This window comes from Aethalodelphis obliquidens, unplaced genomic scaffold, assembly GCF_003676395.1.
Source record: "Aethalodelphis obliquidens isolate GAN/ISIS:26980383/991018 unplaced genomic scaffold, ASM367639v1 scaffold38, whole genome shotgun sequence".
Lineage (NCBI taxonomy): Eukaryota > Metazoa > Chordata > Mammalia > Artiodactyla > Delphinidae > Aethalodelphis > Aethalodelphis obliquidens.
The window spans coordinates 7,130,787-7,156,816 of record NW_020837982.1 but is presented as its reverse complement, the minus strand read 5'-3'; the positions used below and the strand labels follow the sequence as shown (position 1 = coordinate 7,156,816).

The following is a 26,030-nucleotide window of genomic DNA, read 5'->3' as shown; positions in this document are numbered from 1 at the left end:
GTTGTTTTAAGCTATACATTTGGGGTGGTGGTTAAACAACAGATAATTAAAACACCTCCTCACCTCTTCTGGAGTGACAACTGGTACACTCAGTTCTGCATAAAGCTGAAGTCTCCATCCCTATCTCTTAACTGTATTACAACAGTTTGCCAGAAGCTTTCACATTAATTGCTAGGACATAGGGAAGCTTTTTTTTTTTTTTTTTTTTTGCGGTACGCGGGCCTCTCACTGTCGTGGCCTCTCCCGTTGCGGAGCACAGGCTCCGGACGCGCAGTCTCAGCGGCCATGGCTCACGGGCCCAGCCGCTCCGCGGCATGTGGGATTCTCCCGGACCGGGGCACGAACCCGCGTCCCCTGAATCGGCAGGCGGACTCTCAACCACTGCGCCACCAGGGAAGCCCGGGAAGCTCTTTTAAAGGAAAGAGGTACTAGGTAGGGGTCCAGAGGTTCAGCCTTTGGCCCTAGTTTTTTTTTACTTATTGTATGCCTTTTGAAAGTCATTTACCTTTTGGTTTCAATTGTACAACGGGGAGACTAATATTCACACTACTTACCAGAAGAGGGTAAAAATTAGTATAACCGAGTTGAGAAGAAAAATGGAAAGCATTTAACATTGCTTCCAGCTGAAGAGGCAGGTGAGGAAATACGTGGATTTGATGTCATCTGGATGTAAGATATTGAACAAACGACTTCATATTTCTGATCCCCAGTTCTTTCTCTGTAAATGAGACTACCCTTCCTCACCTCACAGGTTTATCTGTGATGATCAAGTGAGACATCGCACGAGGAGAGACCTATTGCAGAATAAACGGTAATTGCCGCCGTGTAATCCAAAAACACCCCTCCCCCCCTTCCCCGCGCAGCCATCCTTATATTCTTCGCCCAAACCCAGAGAATGTGATTTAGTAAATCTGGAGTGGGGCACAGAAGGCTACATATTTTTTTTTAATCTACATTTTTAAAAAACAATATCCCTAGCAGATTTAAAACTAGGCGTCCTAACCCAAAGGACTCTGCTTGCTACCACGCCCCCTCCCTCTGACTGAAGGAGCCGCGAAGTCCAGATCTCGCGACAGTTTCTTCTTTCTCCAGAATCTGCTGTAGGTCGCGCGAGAATGGCTCGTCCAATCACGAGGCTGAATGGAGGCCCAAGATGGCGGCGCACTGACAGCGTAACATTTGCGTTTCTAGGATCTTCGGGCTGCTCGTGGCTTAAGACTCTGGGGTTGTAGAGGCCCACACTAGACTAGTCGTCTGGAAGCAACTTAGACCTCAGAGGTGAGTCACTTAATATCTCTCACGCGGGGTGCGAGTTCACTTAACCTGTGTATCACCTAGGTTCCACATTCTCCTGTTCTGGGCCTGTGAGGTGTTGGTTTCGGGGTCTAGGGAGAGAGACCGGATGATGTGTGTGTACATTTGCGTGCGCGTGCGGGGGTATATGTGTGTTGGGGTGGGTAGGAGGAGTTGGCAAATGGAGTGGCGACTGGTGCTGAAGTAGGAAAGACCGGCGGGGCGGAGGAGGTTTACAGAGATCCAAAACTGAGGCGGGAAGATAGTCTGAGGGGGTAATATGAAGGCGTGGAAGGAGTGGAAGAGATGGAGAGCTGGCAGTGGTCGAACTAGTGGAAAAAGTCGGATTTATGAGGGAAGGAGACGAGAGAAAACGGAGATTAGGATTGAAGTGGTAGGGATCTGTGCAGAAGGAATTTAAAGTTCTGAAAGTGGAATTTAGATTATTTTACAGACTTATGTATTAAGACACATGGTAGTTGAAGAGGATTATTAAGGGTCAGGAGAAACCAAGGAAACAGGAACGTGGAGATGGGAAAGATAAAAGAAAGTCGAAGTGGAAGCTTAAGTGAAGGTCTACTACTTTGGCTTTCTGGACAGACTCGGGTAACCGGAAGAAAAAGGTCCAGCCCTAGGCCTGAGCCTTTGAGAGACTTTAAGATGGGGACTGCTTATCAAGAATGAGGGTGCTGTGTTTCAGTGTCCTGGACAGTGTAAAGAGTTCCATCGTGCTTTCAATCAAAAAACACTTATTGCGTGCCTGCTCTCCAGGGCCTACTTTAGGCTCTGGGATATCGCAGTGAATAATAAGATAGACAAAATATTTTCCCTCATGAAGCTTACTGGCAGGGCAGATTTTAAAAAAAATACATGGAATGTCAGATGGGTAAGTTTTATGTAGAAGACTGAAGCTACTAAGTGAGACAAGGAGTGTGTTCACTCACTGCTTATTTATTTTTTTTATTTTTTATTTTTTTGCGGTATGCGGGCCTCTCACCGCTGTGGCCTCTCCCGCTGCGGAGCACAGGCTCCGGACACGCAGGCCCAGCGGCCATGGCCCACGGGCCCAGCTGCTCCGCGGCATGTGGGATCCTCCCGGACCGGGGCACGAACTCGCGTCCCCTGCATCAGCAGGCGCACTCCCAACCACTGCGCCACCAGGGAAGCCCCACTCACTGGTTATTTAAACGGAGGTACTCAGGAAAGGCTTCAATGAGTAAGAGACGTTTGATCAAAGATCTGAATAAGGTGTGAGGGTACCTTGTATGTATGTATTTCTGAGGGAATAACAGTTTATGCAGACCAGACAGCAAGTACAAAAGCCGTGAGATAGGAGTGTGCCAGACTTGCTAGAGAAACAGCAAGGAGGCCAATGTGGCTAGGGCAGAGTGAGCCAGGAAGAGAAAAGTAGATTAGGTTAGAGAGAAGTGGGGAGTGACAATGCTGATGCCAGGTAAGTGCTGATACTCAGTTAAACTCTGAGGAATGGGATAGATTTAGCTAAGAACCCATCGCCTGGATTGGGAGCTTGGTTAGCAGAGAAGTGGCTTTATTGACTCATTGTGCATCTGTTCTGACCAGAAGGGTTGAATAATGAAGGAAATGAATCTATCATATTTGTAATTTAATTTGTCCATGTGTGTTCAGAGTGTTATGTGTGTGCACTGACATCAGGGTACACGCATGACACTCTGAACAGGGAGGAGAAAGTGGCAACAAATGAGTTTGGAGGGGTAGATTATGTGTGCCTTGTTAATTATTTTGGACTTTATCAGCCTAAGAGCTTTAGGAAGGCACTGAAGGGATTTACCAAGGAATGTTCAGTTTTGTATTGGGGCAGGAGGAGGGGGATGTTGTTGCTGGGGTGAAGTGGATTGCTGGGGCAAGAGTGGTTAGAGAGGGCTTCCCTGGTGGCGCAGTGGTTAAGAATCCGCCTGCCAATGCAGGGGACATGGGTTCGAGCCCTGGTCCGGGAAGATCCCACATGCCGCGGGGCAACTAACCCCGTGCGCCACAACTATCGAGCCTGCGCTCTAGAGCCCGTAAGCCACAACTACTGAAGTCCGTGTGCCTAGAGCCTGAGCTCCGCAAGAAGAGAAGCCACTGCAATGAGAAGCCCGCGCACCACAACGAAGAGTGGCCCCCACTCACCACAACTAGATAAAGCCCACGTGCAGCAACAAAGACCCAACACAGCCAAAAAACAGAGTGGTCAGAGAGACATCAGTTAGAGGCTATTGTAGTCATCCAAGAAAGAGATGATTATGGTCTGTGGCCTAAAGATATGGAGTTATGATGGGCGAAAAATGGATAGGGTCAAGAAATAATTAGGAGATAGAGAATATTCAGGACATGGTGTGTTTGGAATGAGGGAGGCAGGGTGGAAAAGGTTCTAAAGGTTTCTCGCTTTTGTGCCACAAGGAAGATAGTGGTATCATTCAGCAAAATAGTGAAGATTAGAAGAGGACCAGTTTACGGTGGGTAGAAATGATTTAATTTTGGACATGTTGTGCATGAAGTACTTTTGAGCCTTTCAAGTGAGTAGTCTGGTGGGCAGTTATGTGCATGATTTGGAACATCTCGATAATTCTCTTTTGGACATGGTTGTTAAACTTCCAGTGTGGAAAGCTGTCAAAAACCTTCCGAGTATTAACATATTTATTACCATGTAAAGTTACATCTCTAACAAAGCCTGCAAAGGAACGGTACTTACTGCTAAGAGACTTTACAATAGCGGATATGACTGAACTGGGGAGATTAGGGAAGGAAAGACCTTCCTGAAGAAGAAATGCTTGAACTGTGGTAGTAAGGATGAGTAGGAATTCATCAGGTGAAGAGGGGGAGGAAAGAACATTATAGACAAAAGGAGTAACCTGGGTAAAGACCCTATTGCCGGAGTGGAGGGAAAGAAAGAAGAGCAATGGGTGAGACTTAAGCTGATGGTGAAAAAATAGGTAAGGCCACACCATGCTGGGTCTTATATGTATGCTGAAGTAATGTAAAGTTTTGAGCAAGTGGGCATGGGAGGAGGACACAGTGAAATTTACGTTTAGAAATGATCACTGCAAGGTGGAAAAAGGAATGGAGAGAAAAAGCGTGGGGTCATGGAGACCAAATAAGAGGCTGTCTGGGCTTCCCTGGTGGTGCAGTGGTTAAGAATCCACCTGCCAATGCAAGGGACACGGGTTTGAGCCCTGGTCCGGGAAGATCCCACATGCCGCGGAGCAACTAAGCCTGTGCACCACAACTACTGAGCCTGTGCTCTAGAGCCCATGAGCCACAACTGCTGAGCCCGTGTGCCACAACTACTGAAGCCCACGTGCTCTAGCGCCCGTGCTCCACAACAAGAGAAGCCACCGCAATGAGAAGCCTGCGCACCGCAATGAAGAGTAGCCCCCGCTCGCCGCACCTAGAGAAAGCCCACGTGCAGCAATGAACAGGCAGTGCAGCCAAAAATAAATAAAATAAATAAATTTTTTAAAAAAAGAGGCTGTTGTAGCAGTCTAGGCAACTTGTACTGGGCTGCTATTGGTGGACATAGGGAAAAATAGATGGATTTGAGAGGTATTTAGCTGGTAAAATCCACATAGCTTGATTTCTTGGAATACGAGAGGGATAGAGAACTATCAGGTGACTCTTAGGATTCTGACTTACACAATACCATTTAGATGAATGTGCATTATGAAAAAAATGGAAAATGCAGAATGATATAAAGAAGAAAATAAAAATCACCTACCATCCAGAGATACACACTAAAATATTTTTTAAATTACCAACTGCTTAGAGATTTACTCAACCACTGCAATGGGATTTTTCCGGTTTTTATTTCTTGCTATAAATGTGTTCACTTTTTTCCTCTGTGTATTCTTGAGGAAAACAAAATTGCTATGTTTGTTTTCATTTGGTTTTAGCTACCTGGAAATGACAAGACTGAAATTTATAAAAGAAGTTGGAATAGAGGATTTTTTTGGTAGAGTTTGAAATCAGGAAGTTAAAAAAAAAAGATGTTTTTTGAAACTTTAGTGACTTTATGGTGCACTACCAAAGAGTCAATCCATGCAAGACCACTGTAAAAGCTAACCTCTGACTCCAATATTCTTGGCTGTAGATTATGTTGCCTTCTGTCACTTTGATGCATTTAAAGGAATAGTTTCCAATTTTCTTCCCTTGGTTTAAAAGAAAAAGATTCATCATATGTTGCATACATTTTTAAAAATTGTGGTAAAATACATATAACATTTAAAATTTTAACCATTTTTAAGTATACCATTCGGTGGCTTTAGGTATATTCACAGTGTTGTGCAACCATCACTACTGTCCATTTCCAGAAGTTTTTCATCATCCTAAACAGAAGCCATGTACCATTAAACAGTAATTCACCATTCTACCCTCCTCCCAACCTCTACTAACTTCTTGTTTACTCTCTGTCTGTATGAATTTGCCTATTGTTGGCACTTCGTATAAGTGGAATAATATAGTATTTGTGCTTTAGTGTGTGGCTTATTTCCCTTAGCATAATGTTTTTAAGGTTCATACATGTTGTAGCATGTGTCAGAATTTCATCCCTTTTTAGGGCTGAATGATATTCCATTGTATATATATCCCACATTTTGTTTATTTATCTGCTTGTGGACACTTGGGGTTGCTTCTGCCTTTTGACTATTGTGAATAATGCTGCTGTGAACATTGTAAGTATCTGTTTGAATCTCTGCTTTCAGTTCTTTTGGATCTATACCTAGGAGTGGAATTGCTGGGTCATATGGTAATGTTTAACTTTTTAAAGAGCCACCAAACTTTTCCACAGCAGTCATACCATCTTCATTCCCACCTGCAATGCCTGAGGGCTCCAGTTTCTTTACATACTTGCCAATACTTGTTATTTTCTTTCTTTCTTTCTTTTTTTCTTTCTTTCTTTCTTTCCTTTCTTTCCTTTCTTTCCTTTCTTTCTTTCTTTCTTTTATAATAGCCATCCTAATGGGTATGAAGTAATATCTTATTGTGGTTTTGACTTGCATTTCCGTAATGACTGATGTTGAGCATCTTTTCATGTGCTTATTTGTTGTTGCATATTTTCAAAATATAACTTCTTTTTTCTCACTTGGTTGGCAAAGATGTATTGGCTGTAGCTGTTGACTTGGCAACCACAGCTTTTCCTGTTGACTTTTTTTAACTAAATATGCGATCCCCCCCCCACCCTTTTTTTCTTTTTAAAGATGGCTCTGAGTAAATCAATGCATGCAAGAAATAGATACAAGGACAAACCTCCTGACTTTGCATATCTGGCTTCCAAATATCCAGATTTTCAGCAGCATGTTCAGATAAATCTGAATGGAAGAGTGAGGTAGGTAACAGATGAAGAATTCTTGATACAGTATTATTCTAGTGTAATTTGAATGGACACAGCATAGTGGAAAGCGTACTGGACTGATAGTAGACCTGAATACTAATTCTAGACATTTCCTTAAACTTCTCATCTGACCTTGGACAAATCACTTAACCTCTCTCGGTTTTAGCATTTTAACGTATAAAATCAGAAGATTGGACCAAATGCTTTTAAGTTTCCTTCTGGCTAAAAAAACCAAAAACCAAAATAAAATTTCTTGATGTCCAAATTATTGCTTACCCAACAGAGATCCCAGAGTGCCTGCAGAAACCTTAGGATTGTACTCTAAAACTTGGTGACTGGTGAGGGTCTAAAGTCCTTATTTTAAGGTGTGTTTATTTTGATGTGAGGTAGGAAAATAATAACCAGGATATCAAAACTGATTTCACTTCATTATTACATAGAATGTCACTAAATTTAAGTTTAAAAGTTAATTATTAAAAATTAAGAAAATAATAGTATGACGCTTCAGGAAATGGCAAGGATTATGATAGTGGTATGGTAGGAACTGATGTTTGTGTTATACCCTTGAGAAGGAGATCTTTGACTGCCATCCTAAACTCTATGTGAGTTACAGAGGGGATTGGAAATTTCAAGCCTGCCTTGGGAAAATGTGGTGCTTCACCTGTGGGAAGGAGGAAGAGCAGGATTTGTGGAGCACTGGGAAGGTTGGGAATAATAGGATCAGAGGGCTTGAGGCATTTTGCTGACCTCATCCTTCCTCCTGGCAGACTTGTAGAACTGGAGGCCCTAGGCCAGGACTTAACCTGGGGGCCAAGTTACTCTAGAAATCCTAAAACTTAAAAAATATATATATAATACATATTTATTTACATTCATTTTTCTGGGAGATAATCCTTGGTTTTCACCAGATTCTCAGAGAGATTTGTGACCCCCACCAATACACAAAGGTTAAGTCAAATGCCCTAGAACTGTGATTTCCAAGCTTTATTGTCTATTCCACTCAGTAAAAAGTTGAGCACAGCTCCATATATGAATGCTTGTGTTACTTACCATGTTACTATATTAAACACATTAGAAAACATACTTCAAACTGGAAATTAAAAATATATTTAAATAAGAGTTCTAATATTTTCTTTGCATACTCTAAAGGTTCATCTTTGGCACCTTACTTTGGAGATCACCCCAGAGATACAGAATTGGTGTTTCTCTTTGTTTAGATCATCTCTACCATTTTTCTTAAATCTTTGTTTCATAGTTATGTATGTGGATGTTATTTATCCTAGTAACTTTAGAGCAGATACAGTTTTGTTATTCTTTGTTTCCTCTCTACACTTATTTTTGTACTTAATTATTTAACAAATATCTGTTGATTAACCATTTTGCTCTAAGTTCCGGGAGAGCCATAATAAACAAGCAAGACTTAGTCACTGCCATATTTGGAGTAAACGCACTAGTGGAGGAAATGGACAAACAAACAAGCAGTTAGCCTTTCAGTGTGGCAGAACCTGTGGAGTATACAGTGGAATCACACAGAAGGGAGACCTGACCCCAGCTTTGGGATTTAGAGAATGATTTGAAACAGATACAGTGTCTTAGTTGTGTTCTGAAGAATGAGTCTGAGTTAGCCAGGTAGAAAGAAGAGTGTTACAGGCAGAGGGAGTAGCGTGTGCAAAGAGCACGGAGTAGTGGGGGACTGGAAAAGTTGAGCATGCCTAGGGTGTGGTGGACAAATGACAGAAGATGAGGCTGGGAGGATGATGCTTGCAGTACTTTATAAGGGCCAGTGAGGAGTTTGGAATTTATCTTAGGGACATGTACAGAGAGTTCTTGTGTCTTCAGAATTACTCATCCCGGGCTTCCCTGGTGGCACAGTGGTTGAGAGTTTGCCTGCCGATGCAGGGGACACGGGTTTGTGCCCCGGTCCGGGAAGATCCCACATGCCCCGGAGCAGCTAGGCTGTGAGCCATGGCCACTGAGCATGCGCGTCCGGAGCCTGTGCTCCGCAACGGGAGAGGCCACAACAGTGAGAGGCCCGCGTACCGCAAAAAAAAAAAGAATTACTCATCCCCAGTTTTATGCACTAAAGTTTTAAAGCAGGGAAATAACATTCAGAATTGTGTTTAGACAGGTGACAGGTGTATTCTAGGAGCATAGTAGAAGATGGATTGCAGGGGGAATTAAGACTGAAAGTATAGGCAAGTAAGTGGGAAATGGTTTTAGTAATCTACATTAGACATATTGGTGGCCTAACTAGGTAGAGGGGGGAAGGACAGAGATCACTGGATGAATTTGAGAGAAATTCATGAATATAATTAGCAGGACACAGTAGAAATTAAGTATGAACCAAGTATGGTGCTTGGTATTCCAACTTAGCAAGAGATTAGGTGGTAGTGCCATTTCTGCAGTAAGGAACAAGGGGGAATGAGCTGGTTGGGGGAGAGATGATATATTTTCAGTTTGGGGCATATTGAATCTGAGAAGTCTATGTGCAGTTGAAAATGGAAGTCAGAAGAGAAGGACACAGCAGTGGTGTGGGAGTGGTATTAGTGAAGGCCTTGGGTCTTTGAATACTGAAAGATGAATAGAAGGGGGGAAAGAGTTCCAAGTATAGAGAACAGAATTTTTTGAAAGGCCTGGTAAGTTTGCAGAACTGCATGTAGATGGGGATGAAGTGGGTATAGAATAACAGCTTAGGGAATACTAGGAGATGAGACTGAAAGGAAAACAAAGAACAGGTCACAAAGAGCCTTTCATAGCTCTTAGCTCATGCAAAGTAGAATGGACTTGATTGCTCAGACTTTGAGGAACCAGAGGAAGATTTTTAGGATGGTTAGGATTTTTAAGATGGCTTAAGATTTATATATTTTAAGAAAAATCAGTCAGAGCAGACCAAACAGATCTGTTATTAAAACATATCTGAATGGCTTAAGGGTGTCTGACAAGTAATAGACATTCAATAAATATTTGTTAAATGCATGAGAATAATTCTTCTATAAAATCTAACTGTATGCCATTTACAGATGGCATACCTAAAACAAAATTGCAGATAAATAAAAAATAAAGGGATGGGCAAAAATATACTAAACAAATGAGAGTTCCCTCCAAATTAAAAAAAAGTAAGATAGAAGGTAGAAAAAACCTCAAATTAGAAAAAGAAGACTAGTTTGTATTGACAAAAGAAATAACGTTCAATGAAGACTTAAATAAAGACTTTTAGCATGTTGAAAAATGTAACATAAGAAATGGCTTTTAAAAAGTGTTTGATATAATTCAGAGACATTTTTTCTTTGTCTTTCCAACCAAGTAGAGAAAAATAAACAGAACAATGGCCTCAGGGACTTTCAGAGGATCAATGAATGCTTCAAAGACAATTAGGTAAAAATACTCTTTGTGTATGTTCTTTTTCTTGGGGAGATAGGGTTTAAAGCTTTAACCTATAATTTGAACTTCAGTTTTAAGAGTAGTTGACCCAAAAAAGGTTAAGTACTGCTGATAGAGAGCCTAAATAATATAATCAATGAATTTGATTTAGTGATATGTTTTGAACTTTTAATCTATAAATGCACATTCTTTTTTTTTTAATTGATACTGCATTATTTTATTATTTCCTTTATTTTTTGGCTGCTACGCAGCACGTGGGATCTTGGTTTCGCAACTAGGGATCAAATTTGCGCCCCCTGCGTTTGAAGCACAGAGTCTTAACCACTGGACCTCCAGGGAAGTCCCACACATTCTTTTTAAATAGCTTGCACAGGCTTATAACGCTAAGAAGTGACTGAGTTGGAACTCTCTGGCTCAGTCTGTTGCTTCCCTTATTTATTTAGAGTTAAGATTAGAAGGAAAAAGAATTACAATTTTACAGATGGCTTGATTATTGTCTACCTGAAAAAACATTTGAGAATTACCTAAAAATATTCAGATGATTGCTGAATAAAACATACATATAAATATTTTAAAATGTATATAAATAAATAGAAAATTGATAGGTTTCCAGATATTAGTTGGAAAATATAGTTGCAATAAAAGATCCCATCCACAATAACAAAGAGGAATAGGCAGAAACTTGGCAAAGAAATATGTTAAGATCTATGTGGGTAAAGCAATAGAATTACCCTCAGGGGTCTAGGGGAGACAGTGAATCTAGAGACACCGTGTGTTTCTGGATGGGGAGGCTCAGTATAGTTAATATGTCGATTCTTCCCCAAATCAAAATCCTTCTAAGGTTTTTGGGAGAGAAACCGACATAATGTTTCTTCTGTTCAAAGAAAAGGTACTCAAAACAAATGTTATAAGTGGGTGATGGCAAGGTGAAGGGGTGTAAACTTTCCCAGATGGGTATTTAAATATATTGTGAAGTTCGAGTAATTAAAACATTAGCCCAGTAGTGCCACAAGAATGGGCCATCAGTTGTCTGGCACAAAGTGGCATTCAAGTCTCAACAGCATGTGCACATTAAATAGGGTGATTCCAGCCTGCTTTCTACTCAGTAGTATACCTCCCAGAGGGAGTATAGAGTGGGAGTGTAGAGTGGACAGGGTGAATCTTCCTTTCTTGATCAGTCTTGACTCCTGTGTGTTTCTCATAATGTGAATATCTTACAGTGCTATGAATGATTAAAGAGCTTTTTCAGTGTTCTCTTGGATTTTCACTTTATATGCTTACTTTGGAAGCTGACTCCTAAGTAAGATACCACCCCACCATGTAAAGACTGTAACATAGAATAAGGACATTTCAGGTTGTTAAGGGTGGAGGCAGACACCAATGGATTTTTAATAGATGCATTGGAACAGCTGTGGGGAAAGTGCATTAGATTCCCTTTCCTATATATTATGCAAAATAAATTCCTGATGGTTTGATGATTTCAATATATTTATTCTATTGAAGTACTAGAAAAAAATATATAGGTGAACTGTTTAACTTTCGGTGTAGGGATGGTCTTTCTGAGTAAACTCCAAGGGTAGAATTCATAAAGGAAATTTTATGGATTCAACTACCTAAGAAGTAAAAACTTTTACATATCAGGAAATAGTAAAAGGTGACAACACAGTATAAATATTTAGCTCCCTTAATATAAAGAACTCTTAGAAGACAATAAGAAAAAGGAAAAAAACCTTAATATATAGGTTAAGGATAAAAACAGGCAATTTACAAACGAAGAAAGACAAATGGACCAAATTAGCAAAGAAAAAATATGCAGTATCCATCAATGGCAAAAATGTAGTCAAATAGGCATAGTGATAAAATGCTGGTAGAATTGCAGCTTTGAAAGTTCTAAAAGCATACTTAAATGAAATAATGTATGTTTGAGGATGTTTATCCCAAGGCTGTTTGTAACAAGGAAAATTGGAAATAATTTAAATTTCCAAAATTGTAGGTTCTTACAGTGCAGTTCCATACAGTGGAATACCACGTAGCCTATGGAATGGGTGTTGCAGATTATAAAACATCATCATTTTGTTTCAGACTGAAACCAAAATATCTGTGCTGATATGCTGTGCATAGAAAAGGACTAAAAGTTATGAACTTGATGTTCAAAGTGGTGGTTTTGTGATAGGCAAAAGTAATTTTTAAATTTCTTGCAAGGAAAAGCAAATTTGTCTGTGAAGGGATGGCAAGAGGATGAGGCAAGCTTGAGGAGAGCTCCTCTTCTTTAATAATGGGAGCAGTATGAGCTTCCCTATGGTTGGTAGTACAGCATATTTAGAAGCGATCTATGATAGAGGAAGAAGAGAAGATATGTACTTTTTTTTTTAATGTAAACAACCTACCTGCTCCTGGACATCATCCTCCTTGTTGCTTACTTAGGTAAGAGTTGTTGATGATTATATGCGTCAGTAGAATGTTCTTTATTTTTATAGTGGCTTTTTATTTAACTCAAGAAGATATGTGAAAAAGAATGGTCAAAATGTAAACCCAGGTAATGATGGAAAAGGAATACCAGGCAGAACATTAGACCTGAGATGGATTGAAGTGTCATTTATTTGCTCAGCCCTTAAGTGCTCTCTTAAGGGAAGCAGGGTGTGATATGGAAAGAGGGGCACTTCTGAGTGAATCATCCTAAGGACCAGTCTTGAGAGTGCCACTTACCAGCTGTGAGGTTTTAGATAATTTTCTTAGCTTTACTGAGACTGAATTTCCTCATCTAAAAAGGAGGGATAAAAGGACATACTTTGGATGATTGTCATAAAGGTTAGCAATGATGTGTGCAAAGTGACTGACACATTGTAGACACTTAGTAAAGGATAGATACTGTTATTAAGCCTGGTACACTTGATAAGGTACTGAGGATTGCTGGTGTGATCTCTCTCTCTCTCTCTCTCTTTTCTCTCTCTCTCTTCCCTGCATCCCTCACTGCTTTGTTGTAATCATATCTGACTGTTTCAATTAAATTTTAGTTTGTGCTTTTTCACAGAAACCAGCCCCATAGGAACATCCTGCAATTTACTTGAGCCCTGTCAGTTCAGTTTGAATAGAGTATGACACTTAACTGATTTGTTTTTAAATCAAAGACCTGGCATTGAAGGGCTGTGTCATAGTTTGTGACTGTACCATTTTTAGCACCTCAGTGAAGATCTAATGAATAGAAACCAATGTTGGAGTAGGGTGGGGAGGCTTCAGCCTTTATTGTTACATAAGGTTCAGCCTCTACAGTATTAGAATGATTGTTTCTTTAACCATGGTTACAGAATGTATCTTTCCAAACTCCATCTAATAATGGTAATACTGTATTCATCAATAGCAGAGCAAGAGTCATCATGGGGAAATCAGACCTGAGCCTGTTGACAATAGGCTGTTTTGTTTTACGAAGCTGGATGTGTTAAACAAACAACAAAGACTGATGGTATAAATTGCTAATTTCCACGTGAGAGCTAATTTTAGTCCCTGTGCCTCTCTGTGCTCTCAGAAATGAAAATGAAAAAAGATCTTGCCTGTGTTCAGGAATTTTGAATGTCCCAGGGTGCTAAAGTGACCTAGATATTTAACTAGTGAAGTCAGATGACTTCACTTTTGTCCTACAAAAAGATCTCCAACCCTCAGATTAGTGTCTGTATTTTCTTAAAAGTATGAAAACAAACACTCATTTTGCTAATAACAAAGTCTAAGAATCAGCTCTTCATTGATTTTTGTGTATTTTCTTCAATTAGACTAGCTTCTGCTCGATGTCTTATACTTTTTGGTGATTAGGATGTAGTTCCTTAGTAATGAGTTGTATGCTCTATTCCATCAAAGTAAGCACATTTTTTAAAATAGTGAGAATTGTTTATATAAACAACTCTGTTTGAAGGCACTAAGAAAATATATTAATTATATCGCTGTTTCTCTTGCTCCAAATGTTTCGTGAAGCCATGTAATCAATGCTCAAGCTGCACTACTGTCTTTTGGGGATTGCTGTCATTGTGGGAAATATGCTGGTTTGGTCTCCAACAGAATTGGCCCCCTTTCATGGAAAACAAGTACTCTGGAACCAAGGATCTGTTTTCCTTTTTTGAAAAAGGAAGTGTTTTTTTTTTTTATTATTCTACAAACATTTATAGAGTCCTTAATGGGAAAATTATAGAAATATATCCTTCCTACCTACATTTATAATGGGAATGTTGCATACGTAAAAGAAAAAAGGTCACAGTTCTTCCACCCCAGAGATCAAATTACTTGTGTTCCTTTCTAAGCCCTGTCCTTATGCATATATAGTAATTTTTGTGGTTGTAATTTTGCTATAGGTACAATCAAAGGACTTTTTTTTACCCACACTTGACATAGCATTTTCCATATAGTTATAAAACACTTATTGTTGTTATGAAGGTATTATGTAACATGTGTTCAGATAATACAAAAATATGAGAATTTCCACATCCAGAGGTGGTTCTGACCCTTCCAGATTGTTTTCTCTGCATGTTCACATATAGGGTCTTTTTTGTCTTGTTTTTATTTTTACAAGAATGTGATCATAATGTACATATATGCTTTTACCCAAACTTGTGGGAGTTTTTTGTTGTTGTTGCTGTTAATTTTTCAAGGAACCCTCTTCATACAAGACCGTGTGAATCAGCCCAGTCTTACTCCTTTTCCTGACTGCAGAGTATTCTCTTGTGTGGATGTGGTATAGCTTATTCAGTCAACTCCCTAATGACTACTTTTAGATTGTTCCTAAATTTTCTGTAATGCAAAACTTAAATATATTTAACTGTTTCCCATACTCTTGGACTTCTTTTTTTTTTTTTTTTTTTGAGTTTCACTGAATTTAGGGCAAGTCACTGGGCTTAGCTAGAAAAACTGGAGTACTCTTAACTGTAATTGGAAAGAGCAAAGAAGTGTTTGGATGACTAAGTTTTTCTTCCCTGTCATTTGCTCTTTAGCTAGCATAGCAATCCACATTTAAGAGACCAACTTGATTGATCAAGGTAGTTTCTTACTATTTTGCATGTAGGATTTTGGGTTCTTTGGCTAATATAGGGCTAACAGTAATGGTCATTTACAACTGTTCCAGGATCTTTATTTTTATATGATACTACTATCTCATTGCTTATTTGACCATAGGTGTGATAAAGTTAAAAAACAAAAAATCCTTAAACTCAGTTGTGGGTAGGTATGAGTTGGTGGAAAACACAAAACACCATAGGTTTGGCTTTTGGTTCTGTTTGACAACCTATTATTATTATTAATTAGTAGTAGTAGTAGTAGTAGTAGTAGTAGTAGTATGATACTCGAATTCAATTAAATTCTCCATCTGTACTTTGGATTCCATACCCTCCCCCATCTCAAGAACCTTACATAGTCCAGTATTCCTTTAGTTAAATATTTAATGTCTGTCAACTAGTTTCTTCTTTTTGACTTATTAAAAAATTTAGATACAACTCATATATCATAAAATCACCATTTTAAAGTGTACAATTCAGTTGTTCTTAGTATGTTCACAAGGTTGTGCAAGTATCACCACTATCTAATTCCAGAACATTTTCATTACCCCAAAAGAAACCCTATACCCATTAAGCAGTCACTCCCCCCTGCTGTGTCTCATCAACCCCTGGAAACCACTCATCCGCTTTCTGTCTCTACAGCTTTGCATGTTTTGGATATTTCATGTAAATTGAATCATAATATGTGGCCTTTGTGACTTTCCATTGACTTTTTTTTTTTTTTTTTTTTTTGCGTTACGCGGGCCCCACACTGTTGTGGCCTCTCCTGTTGCGGAGCACAGGCTCCGGACGTGCAGGCTCAGCGGCCATGGCTCACGGGCCCAGCCGCTCCGCGGCATGTGGGATCTTCCCGGACCGGGGCACGAACCCGTGTCCCCTGCATCGGCAGGCGGACTCTCAACCACTGCGCCACCAGGGAAGCCCTCCATTGACTTTTAAACGTGTTTAAATCTTCCATTAAAAAATTAGTAAAGAAACCTCTCCGTCAACCCTACCACTTCTGCCCCATCTCTCCCTTGCATAACTCAGCTTCTTGAAGAATTATCTATTTTTACTGTCTCCATTTTTTCATACCATACTTAATCTTTAGCACATTCCAGGGTGGATTCTGAATTCTACCACTACGAAAGCAGCTCCTGAAAAGGTCTCCGTGGTCTCACATCACTAAATCCAGTTTCAATTTCCAGTTGACTCCTGAGAAGCACTGGGGTAACTGACACTCTTACCCTTCACGGACACCCTCTTCCCTTGGGCTCCTTGGCACCACATCACACTCTCCTGGTTTTCCTTCTTCCACCCTGTCTCCTGGTGTAGCTTCCTCTGTAATGATTGTAAGTACAACCATTAAAGGATTCTTTGAGGCTTAGTGTTAAGTTGTCTTTTCCTCTCACTTTGTGTTTTCTCCTTAGACACACTCTCATCTGTGCCAGGCCCTCATTTGTTTGTTTGCAAATCACTTATACATTTTTTCCAGATTTCCAAATCTCTTTTTCCAGATTTTCTGGGCTCTATACCTAGAGATCATACTTACTCAATATCTCTACTTGGATATCTCAAATACAGCTCAAATTTATGATATTTCTCCTCAAAAATGGTTCTCTGCCTGAGTTCCCAATTTCAGTGAATGGCACTGTCTATCTTGTTGAACAAGCCAGAGCCCTAGGAGATGTCTGTAAACGCATCCTCCCTCACCTCACATATCAGTCCATCAACGGATCTTGTCAATTTTCCCTCCTAAATGTCTCTAAATTCCTTTCACTTTTCCCTGTCTTTGCCACTGCCACCTTTGTCCAGCTTCTTAACTCAGATGACAGCAGTAGCTTTCTCATTGGTGTCTCTGCTTCCACTTGGTCCATCCTTATTCCATACCAGACATAAATCCTTAACATAGATTATAATTATCCTGGTGTGATACTTTCACTTTCAGAAGTGTCCCGAATTAATTGATAAAATTATATGGTTACCCTAATTATAAGGTCCTATATAATCTGGCCTCTATCTTCCTCTCCAGCCTCATTTTAAACCATGCATGCTTACATTGCTATCTGCATTTTAGACACAGTTGTTAGAAACAGCTGTTTCTCAGTATGCCCCATGAAGTCTCCTGCCTCAGGGTCTTTGTACTTGCTCTTCTCTTTACCTAGGACCATAGAATACCATGTTCCCTTCCCCCTGTTCTTTGTTAGTTTTTATTTCAGTCCTCAGGGAAGCCTTCTCTGACATTCCTAAGGCAGTCCCACTTATTATGTAGGTTTCCTAGCACCTCGTATCTATCTTTTATAGCATTCATCACAGTGACAATTTTACATATATTCGAATGATTCTTAAATTAATACCTACCCTCTACCAGACTGTCAGCTTCATGAAGGGAGAGATTATGTCTGTATTTGCTTTTACTACAATATCTCCAGCATTTTGCACAATGCCTGGCATGTAGCTGACATGTAATACCTGTTGAATGAGTAAAGGAATGAACGCCAGCAATCACAACCTCTTAAAAATTCTAACCTATTCCATATAACTCAGTTGAGCAAAGTAGTGCCCAAAGAGAGTGAAACACTTTTATACTTCTTTAGAAGTGTGGAGTAGCCAAGTACCCCAACTTTCTTTATAATTCTGTTATTTACGATAGAGGTTGCCACCTGTCGGCCTGTGAATTATATAGGGCTTGCAGTTATTTATTGTCCACATATATTTTAAGAATCATAGAAATTTCATATAAAAATATGGGTTGCTGGTTTCATTTGGAAATTTTAGAGATCTAGCAGAACTGGGCCAGCAAACCCACTTGACATTAATTACCTAGAACTGAGTAGTGACCATCCCCTTTGAAATGGTCACTTGTGTCATCTGGCATAGTGCTACCGGAAGTGTGGCCATTGGTCTGCCCGCTCGGCCACAAACCATTTATTACTGTCCACAGAGGCGAGGACCTTGTGCCACACGCTTAGTTCAGCAGACATGTCTTTGGTTATGACTCTCAGTGTGTTGATTTACGTTCTGGCACAAGTTCTGTATCTTGTCAGGGACTGGCATTTTGAGTAGTATGTTGTAAATATTTGAGTTTGCAATTCCTGAATTTCACAATTTTATTCAAAATGTCAGTGCAAAATAACATTCAGAAATTTTAGGTTAACAAAGCTGTAAATAGGTACTGCTCTTAGATGACACTGCTCATCGTTTATTTTATAAGGTATCTACGTTATTAAGTTTCTTTGATAGAAAAATTCTGAAATTTCACATTTCAGGTTTTAAGGCTTTGAACATAGACATCAGAATTGATTATATTCCTTTTGTGCGTCTAGCAATGAAGCTTAGTAATAGATTGGGCTACCACTATAGAATAAAGAATGTGAACTTGTTTGAACGCTTTAGTGTGGTACTCAGATGTGAATTTCGTTCCATGTGTAAAAATTGACTATCGGGCTTCCCTGGTGGCGCAGTGGTTGAGAGTCCGCCTGCCGATGCAGGGGACACGGGTGCGTGCCCCGGTCTGGGAAGATCCCACGTGCCGTGGAGCGACTGGGCCCATGAGCCATGGCCGCTGAGCCTGTGCGTCCGGAGCCTGTGCTCCGCAATGGGAGAGGCCACAACAGGCCCGCGTACCGAAAAAAAAAAAAAAAAAAATGAAGTACTGACACATGCTACACCATGGATGAACCTCACAAATATTATGCTAAGTGAAAGAATCCAGATGCAGAGATCACATATTATATGATTCATTTGTATGAGATGTTCACAAAAGGCAAATCTCTGGAGACAGAAAGTACATTAGTGGTTGCGTAGAGCTGAGGGTGGAAATGAGGAATGACTTGCAGATGGGCACGAGGTTTCTTTTTGGGGGTGATAGAAGTGTTCTAAAATTGGATTGTGGTGATGGTTGCACAACTCTGGGAATATACGAAAAACTATTGTGTACTTACAGGTGAATTTATAGTATGTAAATTATTCCTCAGGAAACCTGCTAAAAATAGTCACATTTAAAAATTTGGTGCTTGTAGTATTTGTTATATTTAAGTATGTTAACCTGTTTTCATTATTACACATTTTATACTGCTTCCTTTCCACTTTTAAGTATGATTTTCAAAGAATGCTACCATCAAATTATGTTATTTGATAATAGTAAAAATAGCCAGCACTTGTAAAACAGTTACTATGTAGTAGGCATTATGCTAGTACTTTTCACAGATGATCTCACAGCAACTCTACATATAGGTATTATTATCCCCATTTTACAGCTGAGGAAACGGTCTCATAGAGGCTAAATAACTTGTCCAAAGTCACATAACTAAGTAAGGAGACAATTAGGCAGGAATTGGAACAGAGGTACTCTTGTCCTCTGTGCTTCATGTATGAAGATGCAGTATTTTTGGTGGAAATTTATGCTGTCTTTCACATACTGTGACTGTTAAACGCCCATATGTGTATGCCACTGCACTGAATGTGCTACGTAACTATTTATATGTGTGATCTCTTAAGAAACAGGTGGGTGTTTGGTCCTACCTGGTTGCATTAAAGCTTGTAGAGCGCAGTGAGTCTTACTAATCAGTTTTACTTCTTTTTCTCCACCCCTCAGTCTTAATTTTAAAGACCCTGAAGCAGTCAGAGCTCTGACTTGTACTCTCCTAAGAGAAGATTTTGGACTTTCTATTGATATTCCACTGGAGAGACTAATTCCCACAGTTCCCTTGAGACTCAACTATATTCATTGGGTAGAAGATCTGATCGGTCATCAGGACTCTGACAAAAGTACTCTCCGAAGAGGAATTGACATAGGTACATGGTTTTCAATTATGTTTTGGCTAAATATAAGTTTTATAAATTTTGCGAGGTCTTTGCAAATTCTTTGAAAACTTCTGGGTATTCGTTGTGTGAAGGAAGCTGGCTACAGATATCACTGTTCTTATTTGGGATACCTAGGCTTTTCTGCTGTCACTTTCTCTTGAGAAGAGAAGGGATTGTCAGCACCAGATGGAGCAAGGGGGTAAGAGAAGTGCAGAATGAAAGTGAGGCCCTTGTTTTCTTAGCTTTTCAGATTAGCACGTTGATGTCTGTGTCAGTTGGGCATTATTTTTACTCTGAATTATTTGGTGTTAGTACAGTAGTCCCTATATTGGGATTTTGTGGTGATGGTCACTTAATAAAAGATCATGTGGGACTGAATACTTTTAGGAATCTCTTAGGTGATTATTTATAGCGAGTATTTAATCCAAAATTAAAGGGAAGAAAAAAGACATCGAGTTAAAAGAAGATGTTCTCTTAATTGTAATCTTCTGCAATGGGGAAGACTGTCCTGTTTGATTCATTTGGGAATGTAAGTAGAGAAGCAGAAGGAAATGAAGCCATGGTATGTTTTGCGATTATAAATGCATTATATGTTTTGTCATAGCCAGTATTTTCATTTGATAGGGTTTGAAATTTGTTAATCTTTTGGCCTTTACTAATCCTTTATAGAAAGTGTGAAGAATTAAGTTAAAAACTGTGGACCCTATTTCTAAACATAGTTAATAGGAAACACAGTTTCTAGATAGTAGTAAATGTTCAGCATTTGTGTGTGTTTTCAGTGCTCATCGTACATGAGCTTTTCAGCAGCATTTATTGACCCCCTCCTTTCTCCTTTATGCACTCTCCTCCATTTTCTTCCATGACACCAGACTCCTCTGGTTTTCTGTTTTCGTTTCTAGTCACTCTTCTCCCCTTTTCAGGCTTACTTTCTTGTATTAAATGTTGAGAATCCCTAAAGCTCAGTCTTCAACCCTTTTCTTATTCAGCACTCTACCTCTAGGCAATTTCATCCATATCTATGACTTTATTTTCTGCTTCCATGCAGATAACCTACAAACTGTTTATTCCTCCAACTCAGATTACTTTTCTTGAACTCTAGTCCCAAATATATGAGAAACTTGGATATCTCAAAAACTTCTCAGACTTCGTGACATCCAAGACCAAACTCATATTCTTTCTTCCTAATCTTGTCGTCCTTGATATTGACTTCTCTCCATTCTCACTAACAATGTCTATCACCGTTTCCTGTTTTTCTCTCTTAAATATTTCTTAAATTGTCTATTTTTCTCCTTCTCAGCTGCCACCATCCCAGTCCAAGTCACCATCATTTCTCCCTGTCTACAGAATAGCTTCTCAACTATTCTGTTCTTGTCCACTCTGTTGCCCCTCCATTCCATTCTCCAGAAAGTATGTATAAACCATATCTGAGCACATCTTTACCACTTTAATGGCTTCCTATTGCTTCTGTGATAAACACCTGAAACCTTTATTAGGCCTATTAGAATTTTCATTGTCTGATTCCTGCCCTCTAGGTCTCTCTGTAGGTTTCTCTAAGCCTCATAGATTTCTCTTTTTTAATAAATTTATTTATTTTAATTATTTATTTTTGGCTGCATTGGGTCTTCATTGCTGCGCACAGGCTTTCTCTAGTTGCGGCGAGCAGGGGCTACTCTTTGTTGTGGTGCATGGGCTTCTCGTTGTGGTGGCTTCTCTTGTTGCAGAACATGGGCTCTAGGTGCGTGGGCTTTAGTAGTTGTGGCACGCAGTCTCAATAGTTGTGGCGCACGGGCTGTAGAGCTCAGGTTCAGTAGTTGTGGCTCACGGGCCTAGTTGCTCCGCAGCATGTGGGATCCTCCCAGACCAAGGCGCGAACCTGTGTCCCCTGCATTAGCAGGCAGACTCTCAACCACTGTGCCACCAGGGAAGTCCCCGCAGGCGGATTCTTAACCACTACGCCACCAGGGAAGTCCCTCTAAGCCTCATCTTATATTCTTCTCTTTTTTGTTTTTGGCACTTGTTCTAATAAGATATCATGATTCCAGGCCTTTGTACATGTTGTTCCTTCTGCCTGGAACTTCCCACCTTCACCTCATTAATTCTTATTTGTACTGTAGTTGTCAACTCAAGCCTTATTTTCTCAAGAAAACCTTCTCTGACCTTCCAGCATAAGATAGGTTCCTTGAATATGAGCTTTAGAAAACCATGTTTTTTCCTTCATGGCATTTTTTTTAGTTTTAAACTACACATTCACTTGTCTGATTGATTAATGTCTTTCTCTGCCACTAGATTACAAAGTACAGAGCCTATTACTTTTTTGCTTACTATAATATCCAAAAGCCTAGCAAAGTTTCTGGCACACAGTAGGTGTTCAGTAAATGATTTGTTGAATGTTGATGTATAAATACATCATTCTTTCAACATTCAAAATTCTGAACATCCAATATGAACTAAGCACTATGTAAAAATAATGGGGTTTAACAAAAGTTTTTTTTCTTTTATGTTCATGGCAGAAGATTGGCTGATGGGTTATAAAAAGCTTTAAAAGCTTGAGAGCCTATTTAGTACTAATTTATTTTAATTATGCCCCAAACCCTCTAAAATAACACTTGGGGATATAGGAGGTTAATGGATTTTAGCTCTTCACAAGGGGCACTCTTGCTGAAATCACATTCATTCTAATTAGGGTTTTATATAAATTCTTCCCCCAGACTCCATTAGTTTGCTCTAATACTATGGTTATAAACTTTTCATTTTTATTTATCATTACAAGGATTATTACCCATTTAAAAATGTCATTCATGGGCTTCCCTGGTGGCACAGTGGTTAAGAATCCGCCTGCCAATGCAGGGGACACGGGTTCGAGCCGTGGTCCAGGAAGATCCCACATGCCGTGGAGTAACTAAGCCTGTGCACCACAACTACTGACCCTGCGCTCTAGAGCCCGCAAGCCACAACTACTGAGCCCACGTGCTGCAACTACTGAAGCCCACGTGCCTAGAGCCCGTGCTCCGCAACAAGAGAAGCCACCGCAATGAGAAGCCTGCACACCGCAATGAAGAGTAGCCCCTGCTCGCTGCAACTAGAGATGGCCCGCGTGCGGTAACAAAGACCCAGCACAGCCAAAAATAAATAAATAAATATTTTTTAAAATGTCATTCACCTTTCAGAGGGGATCAGGATGTTAGAATGCAAGTCTTCTGGTCTTAAGAATTGAGAAACCTGATTTTTTTTGGCGAAGGACAGGTCTTTTACCTGCGTTTATTACCCTCTTGGCACCTGATATTAGGGCAGCTGAGGGAAGGTGTCCTTTTTTCTTTTTCCTTTTAAATGAAATTGAAGTACGAAGAGAGAGGTAGTTGTATGAGAATCAAGGGCTTGGGATCTGGTTTGGATTTTTTTTTCTACAGAGCTGGAAGTGCTACTTAAATTTCCTTAATTTCCTTATTCTGAGTGGCTAGCAGGGGCTAAATAATTGTGAACTCTGAGAGGAGCTTGAGTACCCTTTACCACTCCTTCCTGCACCACCTCCCACATCCCCAAGGAGATGTTTGCCCAGTAGCATCAGGGCCAGGATGCTGTTAGGTGAACATGATAGGGAGTGTAGCAATCACTGTGACTGTTAGAGCTTAAATGTTCTGGCTATCACTTGTTGTCATGTCTTTTACTAGTCTGTTCTGAGTACTTAATGAGGAAGCAGTAAGATGAGACTGGCTTTCCTCTGGATTAGGAGTGTCTCTGGCCTCCAGCTCTTCCTGCCAAATCCTTAGAAGGCTAGACTGGCACCATGATGTGGTCAGTGGAAAGTGGGCGTGGAATGGCTAGTATGGGCTGGCTACTGTGGGCCTCCAAGAATACCAGCTTTTCTTCTCTTGAGTGTGCTCTTTAGGATCTTATTGGCCAAGATCAGTTAAAGGTTGTAAAAGCAATTATTTGTGGTTAGTATATACTCAAACGTATACTTGTCCAGTCTATGGTTAGAGGTTCTACATGCAAGTTTAGAACCAAACCCTAGCTGTCAGAGAGATTTTTGCCTGGACCATTTGCCTTTGAATGTCTCCCTTGAAACTATGGTGGGGCAAGCCAATGACTGATGTTTTGGATCTGGATCAAATGTTTTTCCATGTCTCCACATCTAAGAAATGAATCCTCTCTTTAGTTTTAGGTTTTTTTCGTTTTGTTTAACTTCTGGTTTCCTTCAGGTAACAACTTACAGATAGATATGAGGGGAATTGGGTGGTTTAATATTATAAAAATTTTATACCCTATGTATTTTTTTCTGCTTTTGTAGAATGGGATGTATACATTGATCTATTTTAAGATATTACTGTGGTGTTTTAACAAATAACACTGATTTCTTTCAAGAAAATCAAGTTTGGGAGAGATTTAAAATGAAGACTTTTTATAAAGTAAATTAAATTGCTTTGACAATTTTCAGTTAGTCAGTCATGTATTTCTTGATCACCAGCCAATTATGCAAACTTCATTTTACATACAGCATACAAAGAAGACAGCAAGGTTTCTACCCTCTAGGAAATTTGAATCTAATTATGAGTTAAGACTAACATACATGAAGCCAGTAGCCACAGTATGTGTGTAATCAGTACCAGCTTGTGGTTTAAGCTGTTAAGGCTGTAAGAAATTCTAAGAAGTTAAGAATGGTGTTTTTGCTTGTTGGGCTCACCTTCCTCTCAGGTGTGTGCAATGTGTTTTGAATTCCTACCGTACTAGGTACTGGGGCATCCTGCATCTATCCTTTACTTGGAACAACCTTAAATGGCTGGTATTTCCTTGCAACAGAAGTAGATGACATGTGCTTCAACTATGCAAAGAAGAATGTGGAACAGAATAACTTATCGGATCTTATAAAAGGTTAGCTCTGTAGAATAAATACTCCTTTCAAGCTTTGTTTATTAACCTGTCTTTCTAATTTAACACATCTCATTGTCTTCTGCTTTAATATACAAACTTTGGTAATTTAAAACAATCTGGTACATTGTAATTTGGTTTGCTCCTTTGTTACCAGAATTAACTCAGAAGGAAACAGAGTAAATACAGTCGATCCTCATAATTTGTGAATTCTGTGTTTGTGAATTTGCCTACTTGCTAAAGTGTGCCTACTAGGGGCTATTTTTAGCCTCCACATCAATACTCATGGTACTTTTGTGATCATTCACAGACACGTGCAAAGCAGCAAAAAATTTGAGTCACCCAGCATGCATGTTCCCAGCTGAAGTTGGACAAGGCAATGCCCTGCTGTCTTGTTTCAGCTCTCATACTGTAAACAAGTGTCCTTTTCATGGTCTGTTTAGTACCACTTTTTCTTTTTTTTTTTGCAGTTTTGTGCTTTTATTGGTGATGTTGCTGTTTATAATGTCCCCTAAAACAGTGCTTAAGTACTGCCTAGCGTACCTAAGTGCAAGAAGGCCATGATGTGCCTTACAGAGAAAATACATGTGCCAGATAAGTTTCGTTCAGACATGTTATAGTACTGTCGGCCATGAGTTCAATGTTGATGAATGAGTAAGGATATGTATTGATCGGTTGATGAAAATGTTGGGACCAGAGGCTCAAACTTACCTAATCATGTATTTCTCTTAGGAGCTAGTGGTTCAGTATTCACTAATTCAGTGTTCGTGGTGACTATAGAACACAGCTACCACCAAAGATGAGAATCAATTGTGTATAAAGTAACCTAGTCACCAAGATTTTTAAAAGGAAGAAAATCCTGCTTTTGATTAAACTATGCTGTCTTTTTTATTTTAGTACATGGAACTGTGCTACAAATAGTCAAATCTCCTTAATGCTTAGTTAATTTTTACGTCTGTGCTTATTGTATATATATAAAGGGCTGGGTTTTTTGTTTTTGTTTTAGTTTTTTGTCATTAAAGAGACTTTATATCTCTCTTTGGAAGAAATAGGCTTTTCTTACTAGTGTTAAACATATCGCAAGGGGAGATATTAGTATATTATTAATGAGTTTTTTAGTTATCCATTCCTGTGTTACAAATTACTCCAAAATCTGACGGCATTACTCCAAAATCTGGCGGAGACATGGTTATTAAACAATAAACATTTATTAATAATCTCGTGGTTCCTGTGGGTCAGGAGTTTGGGTGTGGCCTAGCTGGGTGGTTCTGGTTCAGAGTCTTTCATGAGGCTGCCCTCTGAAAGCCTGGGGGTAGAGATGTGCT

General features: G+C 39.7%; 1 protein-coding gene across 9 annotated transcripts in view; it reads left to right on the top strand.

Annotated features, from left to right (window-relative positions):
• The first annotated feature begins 1,156 nt into the window (after positions 1–1,156).
• Positions 1,157–26,030, top strand: part of METTL16 (methyltransferase 16, RNA N6-adenosine) — a 59,480-nt gene continuing 34,606 nt past the window's right edge. For 4 of the 9 annotated variants that reach the window (XM_027130649.1, XM_027130657.1, XM_027130655.1 and 1 more), the window contains exons 1-4: positions 1,157–1,278; positions 6,507–6,634; positions 19,631–19,830; positions 24,568–24,708. In XM_027130649.1, the coding sequence (XP_026986450.1) occupies positions 6,507–6,634; positions 19,631–19,830; positions 24,568–24,708 (469 nt within the window). In that variant the 5' untranslated portion in view covers positions 1,157–1,278. Of the gene's footprint in view, positions 1,279–6,506; positions 6,635–9,944; positions 10,016–19,630; positions 19,831–20,275; positions 20,402–24,567; positions 24,709–26,030 lie in introns of those variants that run through there. The other 5 variants (XM_027130650.1, XM_027130651.1, XM_027130652.1 and 2 more) reach the window with 5 other exon arrangements.